Genomic DNA, 13,345 nt, shown 5'->3' on the forward strand with positions numbered 1-13,345 from the left:
AGGTGTAGACTACCTACCAGTATGTTAGAGATGTAGACTACCTACCAGTAGGTTAGAGATGTAGACTACCTACCAGTATGTTAGAGGTGTAGACTACATACCAGTATGTTGGAGGTGTAGACTACCTACCAGTATGTTAGAGGTGTAGACTACCTACCAGTATGTTAGAGGTGTAGACTACCTACCAGTACGTTAGAGGTGTAGACTACCTACCAGTATGTTAGAGGTGTAGACTACCTACCAGTATGTTAGAGATGTAGACTACCTACCAGTATGTTAGAGGTGTAGACTACATACCAGTATGTTGGAGGTGTAGACTACCTACCAGTATGTTAGAGATGTAGACTATCTACCAGTATGTTGGAGGTGTAGACTACCTACCAGTATGTTAGAGATGTAGACTACCTACCAGTATGTTAGAGATGTAGACTACCTACCAGTATGTTAGAGGTGTAGACTACCTACCAGTATGTTGGAGGTGTAGACTACCTACCAGTATGTTGGGGGTGTAGACTACCTACCAGTATGTTAGAGGTGTAGACTACCTACCAGTATGTTAGAGGTGTAGACTACCTACCAGTATGTTCCCAGCGTTAGCTATGGAGGTGTAGACTGCCCAGAAGCCGGTCTCATCAGCCATCAGGTCTATGTCAGAAGACCCCCCCCAGCTGTAGGGGAAGGTGTTGTTGTAACCTGCTCCACTCAGACTCCTCTGGAGCACCACGTTACGGGATCGGAAGTGGTACTGCACCTACGGGACAGGGGGTCAGAGAGATGACAGGGGGTCAGAGAGAGGACAGGGGGTCAGAGAGAGGACAGGGGGTCAGAGAGAGAGGACATGGGGTCAGAGAGAGGACAGGGGGTCAAAGAGAGAGGACAGGGGGTCAGAGGACAGGGGGTCAGAGAGAGGACAGGGGGTCAGAGGACAGGGGGTCAGAAGACAGGGGGTCAGAGAGAGGACAGGGGGACAGAGAGAGGACAGGGGGTCAGAGAGAGGACATGGGGTCAGAGAGAGGACAGGGGGTCAGAGAGAGGACATGGAGTCAGAGAGAGGACAGGGGGTTAGAGAGAGGACAGGGGGTCAGAGAGAGAGGACAGGAGGACAGAGAGAGGACAGGGGTCAAAAAGAGAGGACAGGGGGTCAGAGAGAGGACAGGGGGTCAGAGAGAGGACAGGGGGTCAGAGAGAGGACAGGGGGTTAGAGAGAGGACAGGGGGTCAGAGAGAGAGGACAGGAGGACAGAGAGAGGACAGGGGTCAAAAAGAGAGGACAGGGGGTCAGAGAGAGGACAGGGAGAAAGAGAGAGGACAGGGGGTCAGAGTGAGGACAGGGGGTCAGAGAGAGGACAAGGGGTCAGAGAGAGGACAGGGGGTCAGAGAGAGGACAGGTGATCAGAGAGAGGACAAGGGGTCAGAGAGAGGACAAGGGGTCAGAGAGAGGACAGGGGGTAAGAGAGAGAGGACAGGGGGTCAGAGAGAGAGGACAGGGGGTCAGAGAGAGGACAGGGGGTCAGAGAGAGGACAGGGGGACAGAGAGAGAGGACAGGGGGACAGAGAGAGAGGACAGGGGGTCAGAGAGAGGAGAGGGAGAAAGAGAGAGGACAGGGGGTCAGAGTGAGGACAGGGGGTCAGAGTGAGGACAGGTGGTCAGAGAGAGTACAGGGAGAAAGAGAGAGGACAGGGGGTCAGAGTGAGGACAGGGGGTCAGAGAGAGGACAGGGGGTCAGAGAGAGGACAGGGGTCAGAGACAGGACAGGGGGTCAGAGAGAGGACAGGGGGTCAGAGAGAGAGGACAGGGGGTCAGAGAGAGAGGACAGGGGGTCAGAGAGAGGACAGGGGGTCAGAGAGAGAGGACAGGGGGTCAGATAGAGGACAGGGGGTCAGAGGACAGCGGGTCAGAGAGAGGACAAGGGGTCAGAGGACAGGGGGTCAGAGAGAGGACAGGGGGTCAGAGAGAGGACATGGGGTCAGAGAGAGGACAGGGGGTCAGAGAGAGGACAAGGGATCAGAGAGAAAGGACAGGGGGTCAGAGAGAGGACAAGGGGTCAGAGCGAAAGGACAGGGGGTCAGAGAGAGGACAGGGGGTCAGAGAGAGGACAAGGGATCAGAGAGAAAGGACAGGGGGTCAGAAGAGGACAGGGGGTCAGAGAGAAAGGACAGGGGGTCAGAGAGAGGACAGGGGGTCAGAGAGAGGACAGGGGATCAGAGACAGGACAGGGGGTCAGAGAGAGGACAGGGGGTGTGTGTGTGTGTAGTGTACCAGTATGTTGCTCTGGTGTTTGTTGTAATACAGTGACCCGTTGTAGACCACATGACCTGTCCCGGCCCAGGGGTGAGGTAAGAGGTGCTGAACAAAATTCTGTCCTCTAGTGAAGTCTCCCATGGTCCTGTACTCTAATACACGCCTCCCCTTATAGTAACCATCCATAGACCACACCTAGAGAGAGAGAAAGAAAGAGAGAGAGAGGAGAGATAGAGAGGAGAGAGGAGAGAGAGAGAGACAGGGAGAAAAGACAGAGGAGAGACTAGAGCGAGAGAGACAGAGAGAGAGAGAGGAGAGAGACAGAGAGAGAGGAGAGAGAGACAGAGAGAAAAGACAGAGGAGAGACTAGAGCGAGAGAGACAGAGAGAGAGAGGAGAGAGAGAGACAATGAGAGAAGAGAGAGATAATTAAGTTCTGTCTTCAAATTAAGTCCCATATGGTTCAGTACTCAAACACACTTGTAGTACCCATCCATACAGAGAGAGAGAGAGAGAGAGAGAGGGAAAGGGAGAGAGAGAGAGGGACTACCTACCAGTATGTTCAAGATGTAGACTACCTACCAGTATGTTAGAGATGTAGACTACTACCAGTACGTTAGAGGTGTAGACTAAATACCAGTATGTTAGAGGTGTACACTACCTACCAGTATGTTAGAGATGGAGGACAGGGTTAGGGAGACATCAGGGGTTAAGAAGATAAAAAGAGATGTGGAGGTTATATGGGGAGAGATGTGGAGGGTATAGGGGGAGAGGGAGAGATGTGGAGGGTATATGGTGGGAGATGTGGAGGGTATATGGGGAGAGATGTGGAGGGTATAGGGGGAGAGGGAGAGATGTGGAGGGTATATGGGGAGAGATGTGGAGGGTATATGGGAGAGATGTGGAGGGTATATGGGAGAGATGTGGAGGGGATATGGGGAGAGATGTGGAGGGTATATGGGGAGAGATGTGGAGGGTATATGGGAGAGATGTGGAGGGGATATGGGGAGAGATGTAGAGGGTATATGGGGAGAGATGAGGAGGGGATATGGGGAGAGGTGAGGAGGGGATATGGGGAGACATGAGGAGGGGATATGGGAGAGATGTGGAGGGGATATGGGGAGAGATGTGGAGGGTATATGGGGGGAGATGTGGAGGGTATATGGGGAGAGATGTGGAGGGGATATGGGGGAGATGTGGAGGTATATGGGGGGATATGTGGAGGGTATATGGGGAGAGATGTGGAGGGTATATGGGGAGAGATGTGGAGGGTATATGGTGAGGGGACAGTAAGAAGAGATGTGGAGGGGATATGGGGAGAGATGTGGAGGGGATATAGGGGAGATGTGGAGGGTATATGGGGAGAGATGTGGGAGGTATATGGGGGAGATGTGGAGGGTATATGGGGAGGGGACAGTAAGAAGAGATGTGATGGGGATATGGGGAGAGATGTGGAGGGTATATGTGGGGAGAGGTGGAGGGTATATGGGGAGAGATGTGGAGGGTATATGGAGAGGGGACAATAAGAAGAGATGTGGAGGGGATATGGGGAGAGATATGGAGAGGGGACAGTAAGAATAGATGTGGAGGGGATATGGGGAGAGATGTGGAGGGTATATGGGGGGAGAGGTGGAGAGTATATGGGGAGAGATGTGGAGGGTATATGGAGAGAGATATGAGGGTATATGGAGAGGGGACAGTAAGAAGAGATGTGGAGGGGATATGGGGAGAGATATGGAGGGTATATGGGGAGGGGACAGTAAGAAAAGATGTGGAGGGGATATGGGGAGAGATGTGGAGGGTATATGTGGGGAGAGGTGGAGGGTATATGGGGAGAGATGTGGAGGGTATATGGAGAGGGGACAATAAGAAGAGATGTGGAGGGGATATGGGGAGAGATATGGAGGGTATATGGAGAGAGATATTGAGGTTATATGGGGGGAGAGGTGGAGAGTATATGGGGAGAGATATGGAGGGTATATGGAGAGAGATATGGAGGGTATATGGAGAGGGGACAGTAAGAAGAGATGTGGAGGGGATATGGGGAGAGATGTGGAGGGTATATGGGGGGAGAGGTGGAGAGTATATGGGGAGAGATGTGGAGGGTATATGGAGAGAGATATGGAGGGTATATGGAGAGGGGACAGTAAGAAGAGATGTGGAGGGGATATGGGGAGAGATATGGAGGGTATATGGAGAGGGGACAGTAAGAAGAGATGTGGAGGGGATATGGGGAGAGATGTGGAGGGTATATGGGGGAGAGGTGGAGGGTATATGGGGAGAGATGTGGAGGGTATATGGAGAGAGGGACAGTAAGAAGAGATGTGGAGGGTATATGGGGAGAGATGTGGAGGGTATATGGAGAGAGGGACAGTAAGAAGAGATGTGGAGGGTATATGGGGAGGGGGATGGTTGGGAAAAGGATTAGAGAGGAAATGGAAGGAGAAACCAAGAGAGGAATCCACAGAGAGAGAGAAGAGGAAACAAGAAGAACAGTATGTAGGAGCAGAAGAACAATGAAAAGAGACATGAATGAGGTTTAATTACCTAAAGTTGAAATAAGGAGACAAAGATGAAAGGAGTGTTAGAAGAGGAGGGAGGGAGAGGAGGGGGGAGGGAGAGAGAGAGAGAGAGAGAGAGAGAGAGAGAGAGAGAGAGAGAGAGAGATATGAGGAGTTAGAAGGAGGAGGTAGAAGAAGGAGCTGAGAGAGAGATGAGAAGAGAAGGATGAGAAGAGAAGGATGAGAAGAGAGGGATGAGAAGAGAGGGATGAGGAGAGAGAAGGATGAGAAGAGAGAGGGATGAGAAGAGAGTGATGAGAAGAGAGGGATGACGAGAGAGAAGGATGAGAAGAGAGAGGGATGAGAGGAGAGATGGATGAGAAGAGATAAGGATGAGAAGATAGAGGGAGGAGAAGAGAGGGATGAGAAGAGAGAGGGATGAGTTTCATGGTGTGTTTGGAGAAGAATAGCTGAGTGTGAGCCCAGCAAACCGGGAACATTCCCAGAACATGAGCTAAGATTCCCCACTAGGTTCTAGATAGGGTGTTATCTAAGGATTATAACATCACGAAAACATTTAAATAATTTTTTTGATATCAACATTTAAAAAATTATGTATTAATATGAAACGTTCTCCTGACGTTCACTAAAATGTTGTGCACGACATCTGTAAAAACCACCACAGAACGTTCCTCAAACGTTCTCGTTAGGTTTCCAGGTAATGTAATAACACAGTGTACCAGTAATGTAATAACACAGTGTACCAGTAATGTAATAACACAGTGTACCAGTAATAACACAGTGTACCAGTAATGTAATAACACAGTGTACCAGTAATGTAATAACACAGTGTACCAGTAATGTAATAACACAGTGTACCAGTGATGTAATAACACAGTGTACCAGTAATGTAATAACACAGTGTACCAGTAATGTAATAACACAGTGTACCAGTAATGTAATAACACAGTGTACCAGTAATAACACAGTGTACCAGTAATGTAATAACACAGTGTACCAGTGATGTAATAACACAGTGTACCAGTAATAACACAGTGTACCAGTGATGTAATAGCACAGTGTACCAGTAATAACACAGTGTACCAGTAATGTAATAACACAGTGTACCAGTGATGTAATAACACAGTGTACCAGTAATGTAATAACACAGTGTACCAGTAATAACACAGTGTACCAGTAATGTAATAACACAGTGTACCAGTAATAACACAGTGTACCAGTAATGTAATAACACAGTGTACCAGTAATAACACAGTGTACCAGTAATGTAATAACACAGTGTACCAGTAATAACACAGTGTACCAGTAATGTAATAACACAGTGTACCAGTGATGTAATAACACAGTGTACCAGTAATAACACAGTGTTCCAGTGATGTAATAGCACAGTGTACCAGTGATGTAATAACACAGTGTACCAGTGATGTAATAACACAGTGTACCAGTAATGTAATAACACAGTGTACCAGTAATGTAATAACACAGCGTACCAGTGATGTAATAACACAGTGTACCAGTAATGTAATAACACAGTGTACCAGTGATGTAATAGCACAGTGTACCAGTAATGTAATAGCACAGTGTACCAGTAATGTAATAACACAGTGTACCAGTAATGTAATAACACAGCGTACCAGTAATGTAATAACACAGTGTACCAGTAATGTAATAGCACAGTGTACCAGTAATGTAATAACACAGTGTACCAGTGATGTAATAGCACAGTGTACCAGTAATGTAATAACACAGTGTTCCAGTGATGTAATAACACAGTGTACCAGTGATGTAATAGCACAGTGTACCAGTAATGTAATAACACAGTGTTCCAGTGATGTAATAGCACAGTGTACCAGTGATGTAATAGCACAGTGTACCAGTAATGTAATAACACAGTGTTCCAGTGATGTAATAGCACAGTGTACCAGTAATGTAATAACACAGTGTACCAGTAATGTAATAACACAGTGTACCAGTGATGTAATAACACAGTGTTCCAGTGATGTAATAACACAGTGTACCAGTAATGTAATAACACAGTGTACCAGTAATGTAATAACACAGTGTACCAGTAATGTAATAACACAGTGTACCAGTAATGTAATAACACAGTGTACCAGTGATGTAATAACACAGTGTACCAGTGATGTAATAACACAGTGTACCAGTAATGTAATAACACAGTGTACCAGTGATGTAATAACACAGTGTTCCAGTAATGTAATAACACAGTGTACCAGTAATGTAATAACACAGTGTACCAGTAATAACACAGTGTACCAGTAATGTAATAACACAGTGTACCAGTAATAACACAGTGTACCAGTAATGTAATAACACAGTGTACCAGTAATAACACAGTGTACCAGTGATGTAATAGCACAGTGTACCAGTGATGTAATAACACAGTGTACCAGTGATGTAATAGCACAGTGTACCAGTGATGTAATAACACATTGTACCAGTAATGTAATAACACAGTGTTCCAGTAATGTTTTCACTGAAAACCAAAATTGGTTCTGTGCAAGTTCTCGGAACATTCGATAGGTTGCAGCAAAAAGTTCCCAGAACTCTTCCTACGACCTTCTCCTCCCTGTGGGCGTTCTCTCCCTGTCCCTCTCCACCTCTTCTCTGTCCCTCTCCACCTCTCCTCTGTCTCTCTCTATTATCTCCTCCCTGTGGGCGTTCTCTCCCTGTCCCTCTCCACCTCTCCTCTGTCTCTCTCTATTATCTCCTCCCTGTGGGCGTTCTCTCCCTGTCCCTCTCCACCTCTCCTCTGTCTCTCTCTATTATCTCCTCCCTGTGGGCGTTATCTCCCTGTCCCTCTCCACCACTCCTCTGTCTCTCTCTATTATCTCCTCCCTGTGGGCGTTCTCTCCCTGTCCCTCTCCACCTCTCCTCTGTCTCTCTCTTTAATCTCCTCCCTGTGGGCATTCTCTCCCTGTCCCTCTCCACCTCTCCTGTCTATCTCTTTAATCTCCTCACTGTGGGCGTTCTCTCCCTGTCCCTCTCCACCTGTCCTCTGTCTCTCTCTATTATCTCCTCCCTGTGGGCGTTCTCTCCCTGTCCCTCTCCACCTCTCCTCTGTCTCTCTCTATGATCTCCTCCCTGTGGGCGTTCTCTCCCTGTCCCTCTCCACCTCTCCTCTGTCCCTCTCCACCTCTCTTCTGTCTCTCTCTTTAATCTCCTCCCTGTGGGCATTCTCTCCCTGTCCCTCTCCACCTCTCCTCTGTCTCTCTCTATTATCTCCTCCCTGTGGGCGTTCTATCCCTGTCCCTTTCCATCTCTCCTCTGTCTCTCTCTATTATCTCCTCCCTGTGGGCGTTCTCTCCCTGTCCCTCTCCACCTCTCCTCTGTCTCTCTCTTTAATCTCCTCCCTGTGGGCATTCTCTCCCTGTCCCTCTCCACCTCTCCTCTGTCTCTCTCTTTAATCTCCTCCCTGTGGGCGTTCTCTCCCTGTCCCTCTCCACCTCTCCTCTGTCTCTCTCTATTATCTCCTCCCTGTGGGCGTTCTCTCCCTGTCCCTCTCCACCTCTCCTCTGTCTCTCTCTATTATCTCCTCCCTGTGGGCGTTCTCCCCCTGTCCCTCTCCACCTCTCCTCTGTCTCTCTCTATTATCTCCTCCCTGTGGGCGTTCTCTCCCTGTCCCTCTCCACCTCTCCTCTGTCTCTCTCTTTAATCTCCTCCCTTTGGGCATTCTCTCCCTGTCCCTCTCCACCTCTCCTCTGTCTCTCTCTATTATCTCCTCCCTCGCTCAACCTTTCAGCCCCTCCCTCGCTCAACCTTTCAGCCCTTCCTCGCTCTCCTTTCACCCCTCACTCGCTCTCCTTTCCTGCCCTTCCTCGTTCTCCTCCTTCGGTCTCTTAAACTCCTCCCTCGCTCAACCTTTCAACTCCTCCCTCGCTCTCCTTTCCAGCCATACCTCACTCTCCTTTCACCCCTCACTCGCTCTCCTTTTACCCCTCACTCGCTCTCCTTTCCTGCCCTTCCTCGTTCTCCTCCTTCGTTCTCTTTTTTCTCCTCCCTCGCTCTCCATTTAACCCCTCCCTCACTCTCCTTTCCTGCCATCCCCCACTCTCCTTTCAGGCCCTCCCTCGCTCTCCTTTCATCTCCTCCCTCGCTCTCCTTTCATGTCCTCCCTCGCTCTCCTTTTACCCCCTCCCTCACTCTCCTTTCATGCCATCCCTCGCTCTCCTTTTACCCCCTCCCTCACTCTCCTTTCATCTCCTCCCTCGCTCTCCTTTTATCCCATCCCTCGCTCTCCTTTCATGCCATCCCTCACTCAGTCTCTTCCTCCTTGCCTATCTTCTTTTTGATCTCTCTCACACTCTGCACATCCCCTGTTCTCTCCTCCCCTGTTCTTTCCTCCCCGGTTGTCTCCTCCCCTGTTCTCTCCTCCCCGGTTGTCTCCTTCCCTGTTCTCTCCTCCCCGGTTGTCTCCTCCCCTGTTGTCTCCTCCCCTGTTCCCTCCTCCCCTGTTCTCTTCTCCCCAGTTCTCTCCTCTCCTGTTCTCTCCTCCCCTGTTCTCTCCTCCCCTGTTCTCTCCTCTCCTGTTCTCTCCTCCCCTGTTCTCTCCTCCCCGGTTGTCTCCTCCCTGTTCTTTCCTCCCCTGTTCTCTCCTCCCCTGTTCTCTCCTCCCCGGTTGTCTCCTCCCCTGTTCTCTCCTCCCCTGTTCTCTCCTCCCCAGTTCTCTCCTCCCCTGTTCTCTCCTCCCCTGTTCTCTCCTCCCCAGTTCTCTCCTCCCCTGTTCTCTCCTCCCCTGTTCTCTCCTCCCCTGTTCTCTCCTCCCAAGTTCTCTCCTCCCCTGTTCTCTCCTCCCCTGTTCTCTCCTCCCAAGTTCTCTCCTCCCCTGTTCTCTCCTCCCCAGTTCTCTCCTCCCCTGTTCTCTCCTCCCCTGTTCTCTCCTCCCCTGTTCCCTCCTCCCCCTCTTTCCCTGTTGAGGTGTGTGTAATTGATATATCCTGAGTGGGTTTACGTGTAAGGACTATGTGTTTCATAATGCATCATTAATCAATAGCAGGAAGGCCTTACAGTCCCAATTACCCACTGAAACACACACACAGGCTGAAGACAAATTCACGAATGCCAAGCCGGGGTGCTGCAATGTGACTGTCGTCATGGAGACCGAGGGGAAATGACAGTGACATGGAGGTGTGTGGGTCTCTGTGTGTGTGTTGTTTAGTCAGGGATTCATGCTGAGACCTCTTTCCCAGATGAGCCCTGCATTAAAACATCACTAAACCACAGATACACAATACATATCTATAAACACGACACTACACTATATATATCTATAAACACACTACACTATACATATCTATAAACACACTACACTATACATATCTATAAACACACTACACTATACATATCTATAAACACACTACACTATACATATCTATAAACACATTATTACACTATACATATCTATAAACACACTACACTATACATATCTATAAACACATTATTACACTATACATATCTATAAACACACTACACTATACATATCTATAAACATTATTACACTATACATATCTATAAACACATTATTACACTATACATATCTATAAACATTATTACACTATACATATCTATAAACACACTACACTATACATATCTATAAACACACTACACTATACATATCTATAAACACGACACTACACTATACATATCTATAAACACATTATTACACTATACATATCTATAAACACACTACACTATACATATCTATAAACACATTATTACACTATACATATCTATAAACACACTACACAATACATATCTATAAACACATTATTACACTATACATATCTATAAACACACTACACTATACATATCTATAAACACACTACACTATACATATCTATAAACACACTACACTATACATATCTATAAACACACTACACTATACATATCTATAAACACATTATTACACTATACATATCTATAAACACACTACACTATATATATCTATAAACACATTATTACACTATACATATCTATAAACACACTACACTATACATATCTATAAACACACTACACTATACATATCTATAAACACACTACACTATACATATCTATAAACACATTATTACACTATACATATCTACAAACATTATTACACTATACATATCTATAAACACACTACACTATACATATCTATAAACACACTACACTATACATATCTATAAACACATTATTACACTATACATATCTATAAACATTATTACACTATACATATCTATAAACACACTACACTATACATATCTATAAACACACTACACTATACATATCTATAAACACATTATTACACTATACATATCTATAAACACATTATTACACTATACATATCTATAAACACATTATTACACTATACATATCTATAAACACACTACACTATACATATCTATAAACACACTACACTATACATATCTATAAACACACTACACTATACATATCTATAAACACACTACACTATACATATCTATAAACACACTACACTATACATATCTATAAACACACTACACTATACATATCTATAAACACACTACACAATACATATCTATAAACACATTATTACACTATACATATCTATAAACACACTACACTATACATATCTATAAACACATTATTACACTATACATATCTATAAACACATTATTACACTATACATATCTATAAACACATTATTACACTATACATATCTATAAACACACTACACTATACATATCTATAAACACATTATTACACTATACATATCTATAAACACACTACACTATACATATCTATAAACACACTACACTATACATATCTATAAACACACTACACTATACATATCTATAAACACGACACAACACTATACATATCTATAAACACATTATTACACTATACATATCTATAAACACACTACACTATACATATCTATAAACACACTACACTATACATATCTATAAACACGACACTACACTATACATATCTATAAACACATTATTACACTATACATATCTATAAACACACTACACTATACATATCTATAAACACACTACACTATACATATCTATAAACACACTACACTATACATATCTATAAACACATTATTACACTATACATATCTATAAACACATTATTACACTATACATATCTATAAACACATTATTACACTATACATATCTATAAACACATTATTACACTATACATATCTATAAACACACTACACTATACATATCTATAAACACACTACACTATACATATCTATAAATACATTATTACACTATACATATCTATAAACACACTACACTATACATATCTATAAACACACTACACTATACATATCTATAAACACACTACACTATACATATCTATAAACACACTACACTATACATATCTATAAACACATCACTACACTATACATATCTATAAACACATTACACTATACATATCTATAAACACATTATTACACTATACATATCTATAAACACACTACACTATACATATCTATAAACACATTACACTATACATATCTATAAACACACTACACTATACATATCTATAAACACACTACACTATACATATCTATAAACACACTACACTATACATATCTATAAACACACTACACTGTACATATCTATAAACACACTACACTATACATATCTATAAACACATTATTACACTATACATATCTATAAACACATTACACTATACATATCTATAAACACATTATTACACTATACATATCTATAAACACACTACACTATACATATCTATAAACACACTACACTATACATATCTATAAACACATTATTACACTATACATATCTATAAACACGACACTATACATATCTATAAACACACTACACTATACATATCTATAAACACACTACACTATACATATCTATAAACACATTATTACACTATACATATCTATAAACACATTACACTATACATATCTATAAACACATTATTACACTATACATATCTATAAACACACTACACTATACATATCTATAAACACACTACACTATACATATCTATAAACACATTATTACACTATACATATCTATAAACACGACACTATACATATCTATAAACACATTATTACACTATACATATCTATAAACACATTATTACACTATACATATCTATAAACACACTACACTATACATATCTATAAACACACTACACTATACATATCTATAAACACACTACACTATACATATCTATAAACACATTATTACACTATACATATCTATAAACACATTATTACACTATACATATCTATAAACACACTACACTATACATATCTATAAACACAACACTACACTATACATATCTATAAACACATTATTACACTATACATATCTATAAACACACTACACTATACATATCTATAAACACATTATTACACTATACATATCTATAAACACATTATTACACTATACATATCTATAAACACACTACACTATACATATCTATAAACACACTACACTATACATATCTATAAACACGACACTACACTATACATATCTATAAACACAACACTACACTATACATATCTATAAACACAACACTACACTATACATATCTATAAAC

At 43.3% G+C, this 13,345-nt stretch overlaps 1 protein-coding gene across 3 annotated transcripts in view; it reads right to left on the reverse strand.

Annotated features, from left to right (window-relative positions):
- Positions 1-13,345, reverse strand: part of LOC118940255 (noelin-2) — a 74,310-nt gene that overhangs the window by 3,926 nt on the left and 57,039 nt on the right. For all 3 annotated transcript variants that reach the window (XM_090195091.1, XM_090195089.1, XM_090195090.1), the window contains exons 6-7: positions 2,260-2,436; positions 578-751 (exon numbers count right to left, since the gene is read on the reverse strand). In XM_090195091.1, the coding sequence (XP_090051217.1) occupies positions 578-751; positions 2,260-2,436 (351 nt within the window). The remainder of the gene's footprint in view (positions 1-577; positions 752-2,259; positions 2,437-13,345) is intronic.

This window comes from Oncorhynchus mykiss, chromosome 13, assembly GCF_057628025.1.
Source record: "Oncorhynchus mykiss isolate SJ-2025 chromosome 13, ASM5762802v1, whole genome shotgun sequence".
NCBI classification, from domain to species: Eukaryota; Metazoa; Chordata; class Actinopteri; order Salmoniformes; family Salmonidae; genus Oncorhynchus; species Oncorhynchus mykiss.